The sequence below is a fragment of the Peromyscus eremicus genome, chromosome 3, assembly GCF_949786415.1.
Source record: "Peromyscus eremicus chromosome 3, PerEre_H2_v1, whole genome shotgun sequence".
In the NCBI taxonomy this organism is placed as follows: Eukaryota; Metazoa; Chordata; class Mammalia; order Rodentia; family Cricetidae; genus Peromyscus; species Peromyscus eremicus.
This window is the reverse complement of record NC_081418.1, coordinates 84,945,826-84,964,932: the sequence shown is the minus strand read 5'-3', so window position 1 is coordinate 84,964,932 and position 19,107 is coordinate 84,945,826. Positions and strand designations below refer to the sequence as shown.

The following is a 19,107-nucleotide window of genomic DNA, read 5'->3' as shown; positions in this document are numbered from 1 at the left end:
CCTTGGCTTTTAAAAAGACATCAACAATCCATTGCCAGAACAATTGTAGTTGGAGAGTCTAGTTTCTCTGGCAATGCTAATAAACTTCCTTCAACCAGATAGTTTCACCTCTCCCCATGCTGGCTTTGAACTGATCTTCCTGCCTCTATGCTGAGGTCACAGATACGTATCATAGAGCTCCACTTACACAGTGCTGAGATCAAACATGCATGGTAAACTAACCCTCTATCAACTGAGCTCCATCTCTAGCCCCAAGCAACTTAAATTATTAGTAATGCCCCCATCTCTACTTAATTCACCCCAACATTTTTCTTGGGAAAAAGTCAGGTGGTAAATGAGCATGGAAGCAGCATCTTTCTACAAACTACTTTGCATGAAACCTGGGTTCATTTCTCAGCACAAGTTTGAAAGCTAAGTACTTTGCATGAAACCTGGGTTCATTTCTCAGCACAAGTTTGAAAGACACCCCTCCCGAACAAAAATGCTTTTCTTGCTAGTCAAAGGTGACAGGTTAAGGGAATAAGGAAGTAGCTGAACTTGGAAAGGACATAGTGCCAAGGTGTGTTCATGGTGTTACGTAAGGAAGCAAACTAGTGTTTTTCCTGTTTGAGAAAATGATCAGAGCTCTCTGCGTGGCCATCAGTAGCCTATATAAAATGTTTTGTATGCATTAAGAGGGACTTTGGGTCTCCATACTTGGTCCCAACCTGTGCAAAAAAAGATGGTGGCCCTGCCTTGGCCTATCCCTAAATAGATTGCAGTCTAAAGGGTAAAGGAATAGGCCGATAGTAGAAATAGAAAGGTTGAATAGAAGACGTGATAGGGCTTGACACTGTAAGGAAAAGGAAAACCTCAAGGCTTATGACTCAGTCATGGCTTAGAGAGCTGCCATTCACTAAGCTGATTTATACTAAAGCAAGCCATCTGGCTTCCCTATTTAGTAGTGCTATTCTGATACCACTGCTCCTGAAAAACTTGAGTTGTAAATATAATTACTTTGTGCATTTAGTACCTGACCATCCTAATCAGATTAACACTAGTTTTAAGCTATACTGCTTCAGCTTTACTGTCAGTGGTTCTGAAAAGCATTAAACAGCAGCACATGAGACCTTAAGTCCAACAGATTTCAGTTCAAATTGTCAACCCATTCCTGGATGCCTTTAGGTAAATTTTACTTGCTTTCCTTTCTCCAAAGGTAAAATTTAAGCATTTAAGATCAATGCTTCTTAAAGTACTGAGTATGATAATTCAGGTACACTGCTTCAAACAGTACCAGGCACATAGCAAACACCTGGGTTCAGCTATTTTCATTGTGGTACATTCCTTTTCCTAAAGAACCAGCTTAAAAATGACTTTTATAAACCAGGCGGCGGTGGTGCATACCTTTAATCCCAACACTTGGGAGGCAAAGGCAGGTGAATTTCTGAGTTCAAGCTCAGCCTGGTCTACAGACAGTTCCAAGACAGCCAGGGCTACACAGAGAAACCCTGTCTTGAGGGGGAAAAAAGGAAAAAACAAACCTTTTACTGTAAGAGGATAGTTCATATTGCCTCTAAAAAGAGCCTTCAATTCTTCAAATTCTTCTCTGTTGCCTTGGATTCTATAAGCTATCATCTTAAAGAACTTATAAGAGGGGGGAATGTAAAAGGAAAAAAACTAGGTTTGGTGATGTACATGTAACCACTCAGAGGCTGAAGCAGAGGAACTACCATGAGTTGGAGGCCAGCCTGGGCTGTATTGTAAAAGCCTGTCTCAAAATAGATGATATTTCTCCAATAAATATCCTTTGCATAGGCAGCAACCTGTAGCAGGCTGTCCCCACACCTCCACAGAACATCTGGACTTCCTCACAACTCCGAGTGAACATGCTCAGCATCTGGCTCTGAAGGGTTCGGGTTTGAAGAGTCGGGGTTGGAAGCACTCGACTCATCAACTGGTTCAAACGGTCGCAGGTTTGCGTATGTCACCTCTTGGGCTAGCTGCTCTAGGGAAGGGCGGCCTAAGAGCAGATTTCGGAGTGAAATTCGAGTCATCAGGAAGCTGAAAGAAAGGTAAAACAGTCCAAATTTATGTTTCTACATAATTCCAACAAAGCCCTCAGGAAACACTTGGTCTTAGACCCATTCACCTGGGGACACAGACATCTACTTTATTAACCTTCCTAAATGCAAGGACCCTGCTCCCTCCGAAGCCTGACATATTCTAGGGTAGAATAGGAATAACCATGGAAAGGTTACAGATAAAAAGAAGAGGTGGGTGAGGAGGGTAAAGTGACCAACTTGCAAACATCTGACAGCATTGACAATGCTGTGTGAGTGAACTCACCTGCGTCGGAAGACATACAGCTTTCGCAGCAAGAACCGCAGGAGTCGCTCATGCAAAGGGCTATTTCGCCGGCGTTCAATTTCTTGGAGTTTCCGCTGCCGTCTTAGAAAGGTCTGGACCAAAGGTGTTGGCTCAGGGCCCCCTTTTACTTCCCCTTCCAAAAGAGGCTGAAGTTCTGGAGGCAGAGGCCCCGTTTCTGTCCAGAAGACAGCAAAAGAACCTGAGATGGACCACTCTCTCCCTCAGCCATTTCCCTCAACTAGAGGCTTCAAGCACTCCCTTTACTGGTTAGAACCTAGAGCCCTGACTTCCGAAACCAGGCACTCTCTCCGTCACCCCTCCATGCACTCACCACTTCCGTTCTCCACCTTCTCCTTTAATTCTTGCAGATATGCCAGGTCTTGCTCCAGGGCGACCTCTGTAGTGTTGACATAGACGTACATGTAGCAGGAAGGACTAGATGATACAGTATAGACTTTGTGGTACTCTCCAGCAGGCAACTGATGGGGGAACGAGATACATTCAACTCTAACCTCCCTAGCTAGCCTATGGCCTCCCTACTCTAACCCTGCTGGCACTCTCTTTTCCTGTGTCTTGGAGTTGAAATAATGGCCTCTAGAATCTGGATAAAGTTGTTCACAGCCTCAGGGCTCCTTTTTTTTCTTCTTCCGGTGTTGTGTTTTGAGTTTTGATCTCACTATGTAGTCCAGGCTGGCCTGGAATTCTCAGTCTTCCTGCCTCAGCCTCCCAAGTCCTGAAGTTGATAGGCAAGGGCTTCCGATGAAGCCCTTGCTTTCTGAGCCCCCACTACATTACTGCGCTGATAAGGATTTCTTTGTAACAAATGAACCCTGCTTACCTAAACTTCATACCACTTCTAAAGTTTTGTTTGGTAGTACTAAGTCCCCAGCCGCTGTCACTATTGGCCCCAGCAAATACCTGCATTTTGTCTCCCTCCTGAAGAGTCTGGTTTTTCTGTTCTGCTACCAGTTCCACAGTGACCTCTCCCTGCAGCAGCTGGATGCTAGTGTTGCCCAGGTCTTCACTCACAAAATTCTCCAGGTGAAGACCTGCCAGAGGCAAGAGAGTTCACCACCCCACCCCATCCCAGCAGAACAGATTTTCACCACCATCACCTCCAGAGTCCCCTCCCTCCCCCATCATATGCAATGTCTCTGGTCAAGGAAGTCAAGGAAAGAGCAGACTCTCCCCTCACTTTCCTCCATACCAGGGAAATCTGCAATGAAGACCACCTCAGTGTGGTTGTCCAGACTGCTCTTAATGTCCTGTAACTTGGTCCTCCAGGGAGACAAGTCCATCAGGAGTGGCTGCACCCAAGGTGTGCGCTGGAAGGGGGACCAGACAGCCTGCACGATGTCCACACGAGGGTCAAAAAGCCTTAAAAAAGGAAACCATGTTCTAAGGAGGCAGTGGCCACCCACCCACCAGACTTCTTCTTTCTGTTCCTTTCTTCACTGGACCCATGGAGAGGGAATAGGAGTTCCCAAAAGGAGCAATGCCTACTGTCAGCATGTTATTGCCAGTCCATGACAGAGAGATGGGAAAGAATGTGCGTTAGTGGCCACCTGAGGAGAAGGCATTGTGTTAACAGTGTCTGAAAGAACAGTCAGTTCACTTTCTCCTGGATGATGGTGCCCCCTGCTGGACATAACCAGCTATGCCCACAACCAGATCAACCCCGACATGCACTAGCCTGAGACAGCCTTGTAAAAAGCAAGACAACATGAGGAGACATCAGCTTTTCATCTTGACAAAAAGAGCTGTGCTTCATCTTTCCCTGTCTCTGCTCCCCTTGCCCACCTCTGCTGGAAGCGGTCATTGATGGAGACCCAGATATCAAAGTAGATCTGGGGCTCAGTGACATTGTACTTGGGAAGCAGGAGGCTCAGGCAAGTGGCATATTGCTTCAGCATGTCTGCATGGTCCTTCCATCGCCGGCTCTGTGTGAATACCTGCCCCAAACCCCCATATTAGTCCCACTTTGTCACTGTCAACCTCCAAGACATGCACTGCCAATAACACAAAAATCTCTGCCTCTGCCTAATTTGAGCAGGAGGGGAAAAAAAGGAACTTGTCTTCAGGTGTGAATTTTTCATTACTAGGTATTTACTTACCTTTCCAAAACATAATCTTAATTCAAAACAATGACATCTCTATCCACGTTAAAAAATAAAAAGTCCAGCACTAGACATTATAGCTGAAAAGGGACCAGCCTGGGCTACACAGAAAGACTCTGGCTTAATTAATTAAAAATATGGTCTGGCGAGATGGTTCATCATGTTAAAAACATTTGCCATGAAACCTTGATGACTTAAGTTACCAGAACACACAAAGTGGTAGAAATAACTGACTCCACAAAGTTGTCTCCACATGCACCTGTCTATCTGTCTCTCATGTACGTACACACGTACACATACACATACACATACACATACACAATACATTTTTTTTAAACTACAAAAGACCCAGGGATGAGGCTATAGCTCAATGGTAGAATATACACTTAACATGTGTCAGGCCCTGGGTCTAGCACCAAAAAAAGGTTCTGTCTGGTTTTGGAGAAAGTACAGAGACCCAAATTTGTTTTACTTGATGGTATGTACAGGACCAAATAAAGTGCAGCATCAGATGTCTCACCCCAGGGTTAAGGTAGCCAAGCTCGCCAGTGAGGCCATCACGGTAGGTGATCTTTACATGCTGGTGGGAGCGCGAGTGTACCATCATGTCCCAGGAATAGCCGTACAGCCCATTTGTCCAGTTGTTGTAACCCTGGGAGGGCAGAGCAGAGCAGAGAGCATCAGCTTAGTGCCTCTCAACCCAACCTCATCCTCCAAAAGGGAAGAGCTGTAAAGCCAAGCCCTCCCTTCCCTAATCCTGCCGCATCCGCCACAGTCCAAGCTCAGCCTCTGAGGCATGTATTAAGGAACAAACCTGGGTGAGGAAGTGGGAATACGGCAGGAAGAGCTGCTCCAGAAGGTAGAGCAGGGTGAAGACCGCTCCCAGCTGGTGGCGCAGCCCCACCTTTGGACCAGCTCTGGCACGGGCTCTCTTATACACACAGGAAGCACTGGGCTGAGGAGCATCTTTGGTGGGCAGCAGCTTTTGCAGCCTTTTGGGGCATCGAGCTACCAGCTTCCGAGGCCATTCGGTTGAGCAGAAGAGGGGGCTGCTGGCCAGCATGACATAGGGAAACATACCTAGGAAAGCAGAGACATGTCAATATGGTCAGGCTCTCCCTACCAGCTTCCCTTATGAAGTACCTCTAACATATTTTACTTTAATGAGCTCCATCTTCATTTTCTTTTCTTTTTTTTTTTTTTGTTTTTTGTTTTTCGAGACAGGGTTTCTCTGTGTAGCTTTGCGCCTTTCCTGGGACTCACTTGGTAGCCCAGGCTGGCCTCGAACTCACAGAGATCCGCCTGCCTCTGCCTCCCGAGTGCTGGGATTAAAGGCTTGCGCCACCACCGCCCGGCTCATCTTCATTTTCTTGAGACAGAGTCTCATGTGCCTATGCTGGCCTAGAACTCATTATGTGGCTAAGGATTACCTTGACCTAATCTTTCTCACTCTATTTCCCGAGTGCTGGGACAAGAGGTGAATGCCATCACACCTGGTTGTGTGTGGTGCTGGGGATGGACCCTAGGACTCTGTGCACACTAGGGAAGCACTGGAGCAGCTGAGCTGCGTGCCTGGCCCTGAAGGAAATGCTTAACTTGTTCTCCCTGCAGACCCTCACTGTGCAACATGTTGTCCCTGAGGTCCCAATCCTCTCACCCTTACTTACTCCTACTTCACAGTGACTATACTGGGTTCAGCTTAGCTCCTGACCCACCACCACCTCCCACCCACAGACAATGCCTCTCTCCAGGTGTTCCGCACAGCTCTGCAGTCATTGCTTCCTACCAAGCGGCAGGTACTGACCTATGCTGAAGAGCTGCGAATTCATGCAGTGGAAGTAGGACACGAAGAAGAGGCCAATGGATCTCGAGGCATCAAAAAAGAGCAGGAAGCCAGCTGAGAGGTCAAGGAGAAGGCCACACCAGTGCACCACCAGCAGGCTTGTTAGCTCCTCAGACAACACCAGCCTGCAGACACAGAGACAAAAGCCAGAGTGACCCAGCAATCACAGCACAACTGAAGTACTAGTTGCCTTAGCAACTTGTCCCTGATGAAGGATCTGCCCACCAGTGGGGTACAACAGCTAAGCCCCAAATGCACCCATAAAAATGTTCTACATTGGAGCTTACCAACCCCTTGACATTTTCAGATGTCCTTTTTTTTTAAATATCCCTTGTGTGATGAGTAAAGCCCAATCTTCTAGGATAAAATTTGATGGAAAAGTATACTGCAGGGAGCCAGTTCCTCATGGAAGTCATAAATGAGAAGCATTGAAAGGTGAGTGCTGGGCATGAAGGGGCTGGCCCTGAAGGCCCAAAGAGGCAGGATCTGCATGACACAGGACAACAACAGGATATCCAAGAGGAGTCCCAGTGAGAGCCCAGTATCTATGGTGTAGCATAAACCAGACGCCTCAAACTAGACCAGTGACTCATTGCAATGAACACTCGCAAGTAATGATAGATGACCAAAGGGCATAGTGTGTGACTCACTGTGTCCCGCTACAGCGTCCACAATGATTTTTCTTTTCTTTCTTTTCCTCTTTTCTTTTAAATTTTATTTTGTCTTATCCTGGGAGGGAGGTTGCAAGGGTAGAGGGTGGATGGGAAGGGACAGGGAGATGAGTGGGATAAAGATGCATGATGTGAAATCCACAAAGAATCAATTAAAAAAAAGTTAAATTGGGAGGGAAAAAAAAAGGTGAGTGCCAGGGCTGGTCCCCAAAACTTCATAAAACTGGATGTGGCAGTGCACACCTGTAATCCTAACCCTTGGGAGGCAGAAGCAAGAAGATCAGGAAGTTCAAGTTCATCCTCAGGGAGCTGGAGGCCAGCCCAGGATATCTTTTCTCAAAAGACAAAGAACAAACTTGTTTTAAAATGCTGACTGTTTTGGGCTGGTGAGATGGTTCAGTGGACAAAGGTGTTTGCTACTAAGCCTGGAGTCGGGAGGGAAGGAAAACTCACAGATGGAGCTGTTTTAGAGTTGGTAACAACTGCTCGGCCGTGCAGGAGCAGCACTGTCTGTCTCTACTAAACTGTCTGAGGAGCTCCTACAGAAGACTGTGGTTACACCGCCTTTAATCCTAGCACTCAGGAGGCAGAGGAGCTCTGATCTCAAGGCCAGCCTGGTCTACATAGTAAGGTCCAGACCAGCCAGGCCTACATGGTGAGACCCCGTTTCCAAAAGATTAAAAAAATAAAACACAATAAAGAGTGGGTTCAGGGCCGGGATGCTTGCCTTACATGTATGAGACCCCAAGTTCAATCCTCAGTACTGTCAAAATGTAATAAAAATTTCAAAAAATGGAAGTTGACAAGGCAAGGACACAAGCAACTCCCACTGCCACCCAAGGTAACTGCTGGGTCCTGGCTCATTGACCAAGTGTGCTGCCTAGGTCACTGTCACATTGCACAGGATGGAGTCATCTGGGAGGAGGAAACCTAACTGAGGGACTAGAGGAAAGTCTTTCGGGGCATTTTCTTGATTGACTGATGTGGGAGGACCCAGTCAACTATGGACAGTGGCACCTCTGAGCAGGTGGTCCTGGTATAAGAAAGCAAGCTGACAGGCCTGGAGAGATGAGTGAACAGTTAATACTGGCTGCTCTTCTAGAGTACCCAGGCTTGAGTCCCAGCACCCACATGGTGGCTCAAATCTGTAACTCCAGTCCCAGAGGATCTGATGCCCTCTTCTAGATTCCATCAACACCAGGCACCCATGTGTTACACTTACAGGCAAAACAGTAGACACATAAACAAAATTTTTCTTTCAAAAGAGAAAAACTGAGTAAGCCATGAGAAACAAGCCAGTATGCAGCATTCCTCAACAGTCTCTGCTTCTGCTCCAGCCTCCAGGTTCCTGCTCTGCTAAGTTCCTGCCTTGGCTTCCCTCAGTGACAGCTGAGGATTAGGATGGACTAGATGTGGGAGGCAAATAAACCTCTTTCTCCCCAAGTTGTTTTTGGTCATGGTCTTATCACAGCAACTGAAAGCAAAGTGGGACACTACGTCTCCCAATTCTGATCCTTTCTCTTTTTGACCATCTATAGCAGAGTCTCCCAGAGGCGGCTGGGCCCCATCTCTGACTATCATTGACTCTGCATTTGGCTGAATAGGGAGACAAGGCAAATGTCAGGCATGTGTTACGCAGACCCGACAGATGAATCACCCACTCAGTACACGGAACCCAAAAAGGCCCCTACCTTGACTCTACTCACTTGAAGGGACTAAAGAGCCAATGCCGGGACAAGTGTTCCATGGAGTAGCCCTCAACCCAGTCTGCATCCAGCTTTTTCACACCCGCAATGAAATACACAATGAAGATCTGTAAACATAACATGCAGCATGAATGTTTAAGCAAACAAAGAATCCTTGTTTTTTCCCAGAAAGCTCTGCGGTTAAGGACTTGCTGCTCTTGCAGAGGATCTGGGTTTGGTTCCCAGCACAACCACCTCTAACTCCAGTTCTAGGGCATCTTCTTCTTCATGTAAGCACTGCATGCACATGGTACACACACAGACAAGCACACATGCATACAAAAATAAAAATAAAAGTAACTTTAAAAAAAAATTTAAAGAATGAAAGTTCTCATCTCAGCCAGTACCCAAGAAAGAACAAATCCATTCCTCTAACCTTCCGTCTCACAGTCACTCATCCAACAAGCTCTTTAAAAAAAATCTACCTATGCCAGGCACATTAGGCACAAAGGAAAAAGTAATAAAAGCACAGAAGTGATTATCTCATGAGGAGTCTAACCCAATAGACAAGGTACTATTCATTCCACGATGGGATGAGAACTCAGGGACTGGGGAATTGGAAAAAATGGAGGGCCCATCTAGCTTTCTAGCAAAAGGAACAAAGAAACATCCAGTGCCAACAAGATGGCTTAGTGGGTAGAAGTGCTTGTGGTACAGGGCTGACAACCTGAATTCAATTACCAATGTGAAAAAGATGCAGGGGGCATATCTGTAATCACTGCTCCAGGGATGGGAGACAGAGACAGGAGAACCATCTAGAAGCTTTTGGGTCAGCTAGCCTGGAGTATTGCAGCAGGGGAGAAACATCAAGAGACATCCTACCTCAACACAGTAGAAGGAGGGACCCAACTCCCCAAAGTTATCCTCTGATTTCCACATGTATGCTGCAGTACATGCACACACACAATAAATTAATAATTTTATTTTGAGATCAGGTCTCACTGTATAGTCCTGGCTTTCCTGGAACTCAGTATGTAGACCAGGATGGCCTTAAACTCACAGAGATCCCCTGCCTCTGCCTCCTGAGGGCTGGGATTAAAAGTGTGTACAACCAAGCCCAGCTATATAAATAAACATTTTTTAAAAACAAGAAAGAATCTGAGGAGGCAGAGAAAAGGGCCTCTGACCACTGCTGACTATTAACAGCTCACAAGGAGCCCCTTCCCCACCTTGGCTGGGAGGTACACAGTGGGTAGAGCATTCTCCACAAATGCATGCGGGTCCACGTTTGAATCCCCAGAATTCATGTAAAGTAAGGCATAGTACTGTGTATCTGTGTTTGCAGCATCCTACAGTAAGATGGGAGATGGACACAGGGGATCCCTAGAAGCTCATGGGCCAGCCAGCTAGGTAGCATCAAACAACAAAGAAATAGAGACTGGGCTTGATCCAGGTGGAAGGTGTACACACACACACACACACACACACACACATACACACACGCACAAGGTTCCATACCTGGCCTCTTAGGACCGTGTAGTTCCAAAGGGGAACGTGGGCATTTTTCTTTTGGGCATTCAGCAGGCCATCCACAGACCTATAGGAAGGAGGTGAAAACATCAAGGAAGGCTTCTTAGTCCAGCTACATTCCCACCCTCCAATCAGGCCAGATGTATCTACCTCAGAAATAGCTCTCAAGCTGGGCAATGGTGGTGCACGACTTTAATCTGAGCACTTGGGAGGCAGAGGCAGGAGGAACTCTGAGTTTGAGGACAGCCTAGTCTACAGAGCTAGTCCCCAGGATAGCCAGAGCTACACAAAGGAACTCTGTCTCAAAAAACAAAAAAGAAAGAGAGAGGGAGGGAGGAAGGGAGGGAAGAGGAAGGAGGGAAGGAAACAGGAGGGAAGGAAAAAGGAAGGAAGGAAGGAAGGAAGGAAGGAAGGAAGGAAGGAAGGAAGGAAAAAGAGCAAGCTCTCATGCCCTCCCTGATTCTCTGGGCTATTCTGAGGACCTCATGAAACACATGAGTAAATCCTTCTGGGACATGATGTTGAGAAGAAGGGGTCTCATATCTCAAACTGGCCTCAAACTCACTAGGTAACCGAAATTGGCCTTGAACTCCTAATCTTCCTGCCTTCACTTCCCAAGTGCTAGAATTGCAGGAGTGTACCACCATGCTAGGCAATATGAGTACACTGTAATGGTAATTACTATTAAGATCATGAGAGAATACTATTATAGATGTTCTGTAGCTTATAAAGTAATATCCCAATACACCCTTTAGAAGCTGAAAATAGCCTTAATTTGAAAATGTATTTGATATACATAACCTACTAGATATCACAAGCATAGCCTACACGGTGTGTTAAATGTGCTCAGAACACTGACAATAGCCTGCAGTTGGGCAAGGTCATCCAGGACAAATATTTAATAATTAAAGCATTGGCTATTTGGTTGAACACTGTGCCAACTAAGTGAGAGAGAACGGGTATGCTCTCACCACCACGTCGAAAGACACTAAAGTTGAACCCTAAGTTAAACACTGTCTACAGTAAATCATAAGAATAAATACTTGCTGGGCATGGTGGCGCACACCTTTAATCCCAGCACTTGGGAGGCAGAGGCAGATAGATCTCTGTGAGTTTGAGGCCAGCCTGGTCTAGAGTGAGTTCCAGAATGGCGAGGGCTGCTACACAGAGAAACCCTGTCTTCAAACAAACAAACGAACAAGAACTTCAGTGTAGCAGGTATAGTGGCGCATGCCTACAACTCCAGCACTTGGAGGCAGAGGCAGGAGAACTGCTCAAGTCTGGAGCCAGTACGATCTACATACAATGATAGCCTGACTCAAACCCACACACACAGTGGTTTCTATTAGCTCACTCTTCAGTTTGTCCTAAAGAGTCACATCAGGTTCAAAGCTATAATAGAAAGGACAAGGAGAAACAAATCTGAGGGAGTGCTTGAGAAATCTAAAGGGGTGGGCTGGAGAAATGGCTCAGGTCAGCAACTACAGTTTACTCCTGGAGCCCACAAAAACCTGACCTCTACACATACACCACAGTATGTATACCCTTGTTCTCCTGTATCCTGTGTTTCCATGTAATATGGAACATGATAATAATAAATATAATTAAAAAATAATAGCCGGGCGGTGGTGGCGCACGCCTTTAATCCCAGCACTCGGGAGGCAGAGCCAGGTGGATCTCCGTGAGTTCGAGGCCAGCCTGGGCTACAGAGTGAGTTCCAGGAAAGGCACAAAGCTACACAGAGAAACCCTGTCTCAAAAAAAAAAAAAAAAAAAAAAAAAACAATTAAAAAATAAAAATAGACTGGGCATGGTGCACACATTTTTAGTCCTAGCACTCATGAGTTCGAGGCCAGCTTGGTTTACATAGCAAGTTTTAGAACTATATAGTGAAACTATGTCACACACACAAAAAAAGAATAAAGTAAATAAATAAATAATAAAATCACAAAATGGGGGACTGGAAAGATGGTTAAAAGCACTAGCTGCTCTCCTAGAGGACCTGGGTTCAACTCCCAGCACCCATGTGGCAGCTCACAACTGTCTGTAACTCCAATTTCAGGAAATCCAGTGCCATGTTCTGACCTCCATGGGCATAGGAACACACATAGTACACATACATACATGTAGGATAAATATATACACACATGAAATAAAATTAAAACACAGATACAGAGGTGCATAAACACATGCACACACAGAAATACACACTGCAATATCTTTTATTTTGTTATGGTGTTTTGAGACAAGGTCTTACTTTGTAGCCCAGGCTGGCCTAGAAGTCACCACGTAGCCCAAGCTATAATCTTCAAGCCTCTGCCTCTTCAATGCCAAGAATAAAGGTGTGCACCATCACATTCAGCGATACAGTATATTATCTTATGGGGGGGGGGGGAGTAGTCCAGAGACTGAGCACTTACTTAGCATGTACAAGGCCCTGAGTTTGACTCCCACTTCCATAGGGGTAAAAAAGGAAAAATTAGTTCAAAATACTCCCCAGCAAAATAATGCAGAGCATAAATGAACATTTATAAAATGATACCAGGATCCAGTGCTGGAAGATACTGATTTTAAATCTTATCCTGAGAGAGAACTGAAAAAGCTAGAACATTAACACCAGACTTATTCTGAAGCGGAAATGAAACAGGTTTTGAAGAAGTGGGGGAGAACGTGGCTTACACTGTGATTGAAAGACCTAGACCTGCAGTCAAGGACAACGAAGCCCATCTGCTTCCTCCCTGCTGTGTAAACTTAGGCAGAGTCTTCATTTTCCCTCTATCTGTCTGTCTGTCTGTCTGTCTGTCTATCTACCTATCTATCTATATCCCAAGCTGGCCTCTAGTTGAAAGCAATCCTCTTGCCTTGGCATCCCAAAGTGCTGGGCATGAGCAACCAAACCTGACTTTTCATAGGGTTAATGAGGAAAAAATATTTAAATATGCCTGCCACATACAAAGCCCTGAGTATGTGATAGGTATTTTTTTTTTTCAAAATGTCTAAAAATCATAAAAATGGAACTTGGAAGTGGGAGGTATCTGTCAAAATGACCTCTTAATTCTCTATGATCAAAGCAAGACATCGTGAATGGGTTTCAAGTTTGACAAAGATGGGGGCCAGGGCCTGGTGGGAGTGGACATGCTCAGCATGCGGGAGGCCAGGGGCAATCCGCAGCCCATGTGTACACACACAAAGCTTTATGGGAGAGAACTACACACTCGTGCATCAGTGGTGAGCCATCTCCATCTAGCTCACTGAGCTTCCACAGCTACCTCTCACTAACAGGAAAAATCTCCCCAAGGTCTCCTGCCCCACCACCCTGGCTCCAAGGCTCTCCCCCACCTCCCCTGATAGATGGTCACCTAGGCCAGAGACGGAGTGGGTTACTTTCTCCTAGGACAGCACTGCTGGGCAACCCTGGTGGCCCTCTCCTCTTGGTATCTGCTATCATTTCCACCTCACAGCAACGTCTACGTTTGGCTATCACTCTGCCTCTCTGGGCTGGCTCACACACAGAAAGTCAAGCCTGCAGCCCTGGAGTATCTGAAAACAGTTATATCTGGCTTTAGTCTTCTCTTCTTCTAAGAGGGATACAGGAGTGGATATATCAAGGTACCTGGAGAGATAGGGAAAAAGTGAAGGAGTGGGGTGGAGCCATTTTCCTAGGTCACTCCAATCACCCAGTTTGCTGGCCCTTCCCCTCCCCAAATCCATCCAAGCCAGGCAAGTAATAGAGCCAAGCAAATAAGGGCCCTCCCCATCGAGCCTACCTCAGCTGGATGCCCAGAACCCACACGGAGGAAAGAGAACAGGCTCTCCCGAATCCATCCAGGTCAGAGTATGATCTCAGACCATACTTTGCAAAACTTGGTTAAAAATATGTCTTTGAGCCAGCATGGTGGCTCACACTTGTAATTCCAGCCCTCAGGCTAGGACAGGAGAACAGAAGTCCAAGGCCAGCCTAGACTACACAGTGAGTTCCAGACCAGCCTGACATACAGCAATACAAATCCCACCTCAAATCCCCACTCCCAAAAGATCAAAACACCAATAAAAATTGTGCCTATTGGACAATTTTTAGGACTTCACTGCCTACCCCCTCCAGTAAGCATCCGTATCCCTATTATTTCCCAAGGCACATACCAGTAGTGGTTTGCATCCATGAATGTCAACTGAAAGGCCAACAGACCATACAGATAGGAGTGGTTGTTCCACGACGTCTTGTCCAGGAGAAACACGTACCAGTACGGGAGCAGGAATAACACACAGCTTAGCCGGTAGCACAGGCCCAGCAACATGCCCAGAGCCCCTACGGGTTTGTGAGGAGAGGATTCAAGGTCAAATTATCACCACAGGCCCTGCTTCCCTGGGACTGAAATTAAGAAAAGTCAGCAGGCATTTTATAATCAAGCAGAGAACGAAATGAAAGAAGGGTAATGGGGTCATGACGGCTCACATGACACAGAGATGAGCGGCATGAAGCTGAACCACAGCAGAAGTGATACAGACATCCGTGGCTCACCAGCCTGCTTCTGGTGAGTTTCCGACAGGCCAGTCAACTCTCCCTGGTTCAGACCCCCAGCACCCAGTTCCCCTCACCCAGAAACATGATGGTGTAGACAAGATACATCCAGTCAAGTGGCAGCGGGCGCAAAGCATCCAGCAAGGGGAAGCGGCACACATCCAACCCATCCAAGTACTTTCGGTCCAAGGAGCTAAGGCCTCGTTCCTGGGGAATGTCCAGTAGCATCAAGAACGCTATAAAGGCAAGTGGGGGAAGACAACTGTTAGGCATCCACTAACAAGGCAAGACACAGCTCTTAGCATGCCCAGCCCCACACTTGAAGTTTAACACCAGCCTGAGCTACACAGTGAGTTCAATTCCAGCCTGAGGTAAAGAGAAAAACCCGTCTCAAAAAACCAAAATAGCAGTCACTACTATTAGTACTGAGCCTGCTCTGTGCTAGGAATTATGCTACTTGTGTGGTCTGAGAAATCCTAAGGCTCTGTGAGCGGATTCCCACCTGTAACAACCGTGCTCACACTTGGTGCAGGGGTAGAGAGGTTGGAGAGATGGCCCAACTGAGCAGTCACAAGGACTAGAGTTCAGATCCCGGCATTCACATAACAAGCTGGGAATTCTATGCACATCTGTAATTCCAGCTGTGAAAGGGGTGGAAACAGGAGGCTTGCTGGCTTTACCAGCTTCTAGCCTGTTGAGAAACTGCAAGCCCCAGGGGCTCAGGGAGAGATTCTGCCTCAAAGGAACGAGTGAGTGCAGTGTGACAGAGACCATTTTCTAGCCTCTGTGCTCAGGAACTCTCACCTGTGCACACATGTGGGAGTGTGTGTGTGCATACACTCACACAGTAACAAATCTTTAAAAAACTTCAGAAGCCAGTGTTCCTAGAACACACCTTTAATCCCAGCACTGGGGAGGCAGAGGCAAGCAGATCTCTGTGAGTTCTATGCCAGCCTGACCTACATAGAGAGTTGTAGGCCATCCAGGACAGTGAGATCCTGTCTCAGTAAAAGAAACAACAAATAAGACAAACCATAGCAAAATGTTACAGGGTTGAAGATAGGATTAAATAAGAGCTATGTACAAAACACTATAGAGGGCTGGAGAGATGGCTCAGAGGTTAAAAGCACTGACTACTCGTCCAGAGGTCCTGAGTTCAATTTCCAGCACCCACATGGTGGCTCACAACCATCTGTAATGAGATCTGGTGCCCTCTTCTGTATACATAATAAATAAATAATTCTTTTTAAAAAAAAAAAAACCACTATAGAAACTGCTGGGGTTCAATTATTTACATCTATAAAGATAGTCTACTGAACCATAAAAAGTGTTCCAGAGGGACCTTAACATTTCTTTCTTTCTTTTCTTTTTGCCTTCTGACATACCCGGGAAAGCAGTGGTATTTGATCAACACACTAAGATAAATAAGGACACTCTGATCTGGAAGCCAGTTTAGGTTCAGGGAAGGTTTCTCAATCCCAGCAGCAGTTGCACTAGCCAGTCTGGTTAATTATCTGTAGGGCATTTACCTGCTCATGACAAGATATCTAGTGCATCCTGGTACCAGCACAGATGCCAGCAACCACCTATTCCTCTTCTCCAAACGTTCTGACAATTAAGAATATCTTCAAGGGGGGCTGGAGAGATGGCTCAGAGGTTAAGATCACTGCTTGCTCTTCCAAAGGTCCTGAGTTCAATTCCCAGCAACCACATGGTGGCTCACAACCATCTGTAATGAGATCTGGTGTCCTCTCTGGCCTGCGGGCATATGTGCAGACAGAACACTGTATACATAATAAATAAATCTTTAAAAAAAAAAAAAAAAAAAAAAAAGAATATCTTCAAGGAGCAAAATGGCCTGCAGCTGGGAACTACTGGACTTAAGGGAGTAATATCTTGGCACATCTGTAACTCTGTCAGCTGTTACGGTTATTTCTCTGAAGGACTTATCATAGCTCCGAAGCAGCTTCCTAACAGGAACAAAACGGGTCCCTTGTCAGGTGTGCTGGTGTTTGTAATCCTAGCACTCAAGAAGAAAGAAGAGCACTCAAGAGGCCAGGCAAACCTGGGCTATGGAGTAAGACCATTTCAAACACCACAGAGAGCTGGGGGGAGCAAGCAGTTAGTGAAAACAAAAGTGCTTCCTGCAAGTAAGAGTGCCTGAGTTCAGATCCCTAGTGCTCACGTAAAAAGCCCAGCCCAGTAGCTAGCGATCTCAGTGCTGTGGAGGCAGGGGGACAGGATGACTGAGCCCTGGGATTTGCTGGCCAGCCAGTCTAACTCAATGGGTGAGCTCCAGGCTCAGGAGAGACCCTGTCTCAAAAAAATAAGGTGGAGAAATGATTAAGGAAAACACCTGACATTGACCTGTGGCCTACACATGTGTACACACACACACACACCTGGCGTGCCTATGCTTGAACCCGTTCCTCTAATCTATGTATCCTATATAGCCTCAATCAAAGCATTTCTGAACACTAAACCCTAATGAGAGGTGACAAGGCCAGGTATGATTCTAAACTTCCAAGGAATTCTTCCACTATTCCAATACCTTCAGTGCTAAGGAAAAGAGAGTATCTAAGAAGTAACCAAGAAACAGGTGACTGGGCTGAAGAGAATGGCTCAGCAGTTAGGAGCATGCACTGATCTTCCAAAGGACCAGAGTTCAGTTCCCAGCACCCATATCAGTCAGCTTACAACTGCCTTTAACTCCAGTTCCAGGGAATCCAACACCCTCTTCTGACTTCCACAAGCAAGCACAGACCTGGCATACATTCACACAGAAACTGTCCTGATTAAACTTGTCCATTTAAAACAATCTAGAGGAACCTCAACTGAGAAAATGCCTCGATCAGATTGGCCGGTGAGCATTGGCGTGGGAGGGCACTGCCTACTGTGTGGGCAGGTGATCACTGGCGGTATAAGAAAGCAGGCTGAGGAGTCCATGAGGAGCAACTCAACAACAACGTTCTTCCATGGTCCCTTCTTCAGTTCTGCCCTCCAGACTCCTGCCCTGACATCCCTTTATGATGAACTACACCTGTAGGCTGAAATAAACCCTTTCTTTTCCATGTTGCTTTTTGTCATGGTGTTTTATCACAGTAATAGAAAGTGAATTCACACACACACACACACACACACACACACACACACAAAATAACAAATCTTAAAAAGAAATAGGATGTCATTTTCCCAACCACAACCAAAATATATCCCCATCTAGAAAATGAACTTACCAAAGAGAAAACGAAAGACAGCCAGGTTTGCGGGGTCCGTTGGTCGGTTAAGCAGAGTCACGACACTCTGCCAGCTAGATAAATCTGTCCATTCAAACCCCAAAAGTTTCTCCATGCGGCTGCCCTGGCTGAGCCCTGATGTCCGCGAAGACTTGTTTTTCTGTACTTTATCTACAACCAAGAAGTGGGGAAAATGTGTGCATAGGAAAACCGAAGTCCCCAAAGCCTAGGGTCTCTACCCATTGGATTCTCCCATTGATCGGACTACTGAACGCTTCTGGGTCGCAGGCCCTCCTCCAGGATCCTCCTAAGACTGCCATCTCTCTCAATATGCCCCTTTCTAAGACACCGTCCCTCTCGCCAACCCTTGGCCTACCTGAGGCGGTAGCGGCCCGTGCAGAGCCACGGTGCAAAGCCATGACTGCAGGGACAGATGAGCCTGTGCAGCTGGGTCCCAGCGAGTGGAGTCCCAAGCCTTCGCTGTCTTAGGCTCCGCCTCCTCGACACGTCAACACACGCGCGGCAGGCCGGAAAGCGCCCGCACTGTCGTAAAGGCCGGAACACCAGGGGCGTGGGGCGGGGCTAGGCGTGTGGGCGGGGCGAGGGGGCGGGGTGGGGCGGAGAGATCCTGAGCACCGGGCTGAGCCCAGAGAGCTTGCCGAGCAGGGGCATGGGGAGAGGGCAAGGGGTTTGGGGGGATGGGCAGCGCAGGGGCAAAGGGGCATGCGTAAATCTAACCTTGGCATTGTGAGGGAGGAGTGACCGTTCCCAGAACAAGTATCTCTATGCTAGCTACCCATCACACACCTGAGCTTCAACCCCTGACACCTCTGTTTCCTCTGTTTTGTTGTTTTGAGGCAGCGTCTCTCTTTCTAGCTCTGGCCTTCCTGGAGCTCACTTGTGTAGACAAGGTTAGCCTAAAACTTACAGAGATCCATCTGCCCCTGCCTCCGGAGTGCTAGGACTAAAGGCATTCACCCCATACCCAATTTACCTCCTTTTGAGACAGAACTAGGCTGGAACTCGCGGTGATACCCCTGCCTCTGTTTCCCAAATGTTTGGATTGCAAGACTACGACATACTTTACTAACCTCCTTATGTCCATCAGGTGTCTCTGGGTTTGAATGTCCCTAAAGTGCTTCCTGGCATTAAAAAAAATAA

General features: G+C 46.7%; 1 protein-coding gene across 3 annotated transcripts; it reads right to left on the bottom strand.

Moving 5' to 3' along the window:
- Positions 1–414: 414 nt before the first annotated feature.
- Ggcx (gamma-glutamyl carboxylase) lies at positions 415–18,435 on the bottom strand. 3 transcript variants are annotated; one of them, XM_059257988.1, is made up of 15 exons: positions 18,323–18,435; positions 17,947–18,117; positions 14,788–14,946; positions 14,332–14,497; positions 10,181–10,259; positions 8,684–8,790; positions 6,268–6,431; positions 5,278–5,543; positions 4,984–5,115; positions 4,147–4,298; positions 3,554–3,723; positions 3,265–3,395; positions 2,678–2,825; positions 2,326–2,521; positions 415–2,040 (listed from the first exon to the last, which is right to left on the bottom strand). In XM_059257988.1, the coding sequence occupies exons 1-15, from the start codon at positions 18,363–18,365 to the stop codon at positions 1,848–1,850; spliced, it is 2,277 nt and encodes a 758-aa protein (XP_059113971.1). In that variant the 5' UTR covers positions 18,366–18,435; the 3' UTR covers positions 415–1,847. The 3 variants fall into 3 exon arrangements, with proteins under 3 accessions (XP_059113971.1, XP_059113972.1, XP_059113973.1); XM_059257989.1 differs by lacking the exons at positions 14,332–14,497; positions 14,788–14,946; positions 17,947–18,117; positions 18,323–18,435 and adding an exon at positions 13,551–14,257; XM_059257990.1 differs by lacking the exons at positions 415–2,040; positions 2,326–2,521; positions 2,678–2,825; positions 3,265–3,395; positions 4,147–4,298 and having other exon boundaries at positions 3,611–3,723.
- Positions 18,436–19,107: the final 672 nt, after the last annotated feature.

Coding starts and splice junctions, on each gene's coding strand:
- Ggcx (XM_059257988.1), bottom strand. CDS start 18,365: ATGGCTTTGCACCGTGGCTCTGCACGGGCCGCTACCGCCTCAG. Junction 4,299..4,983: donor TTGGCTACCTTAACCCTGGG/GTGAGACATCTG, acceptor GGTTTGGGGCAG/GTATTCACACAGAGCCGGCG. Junction 2,522..2,677: donor GAAGGTGGAGAACGGAAGTG/GTGAGTGCATGG, acceptor TCTTCTGGACAG/AAACGGGGCCTCTGCCTCCA.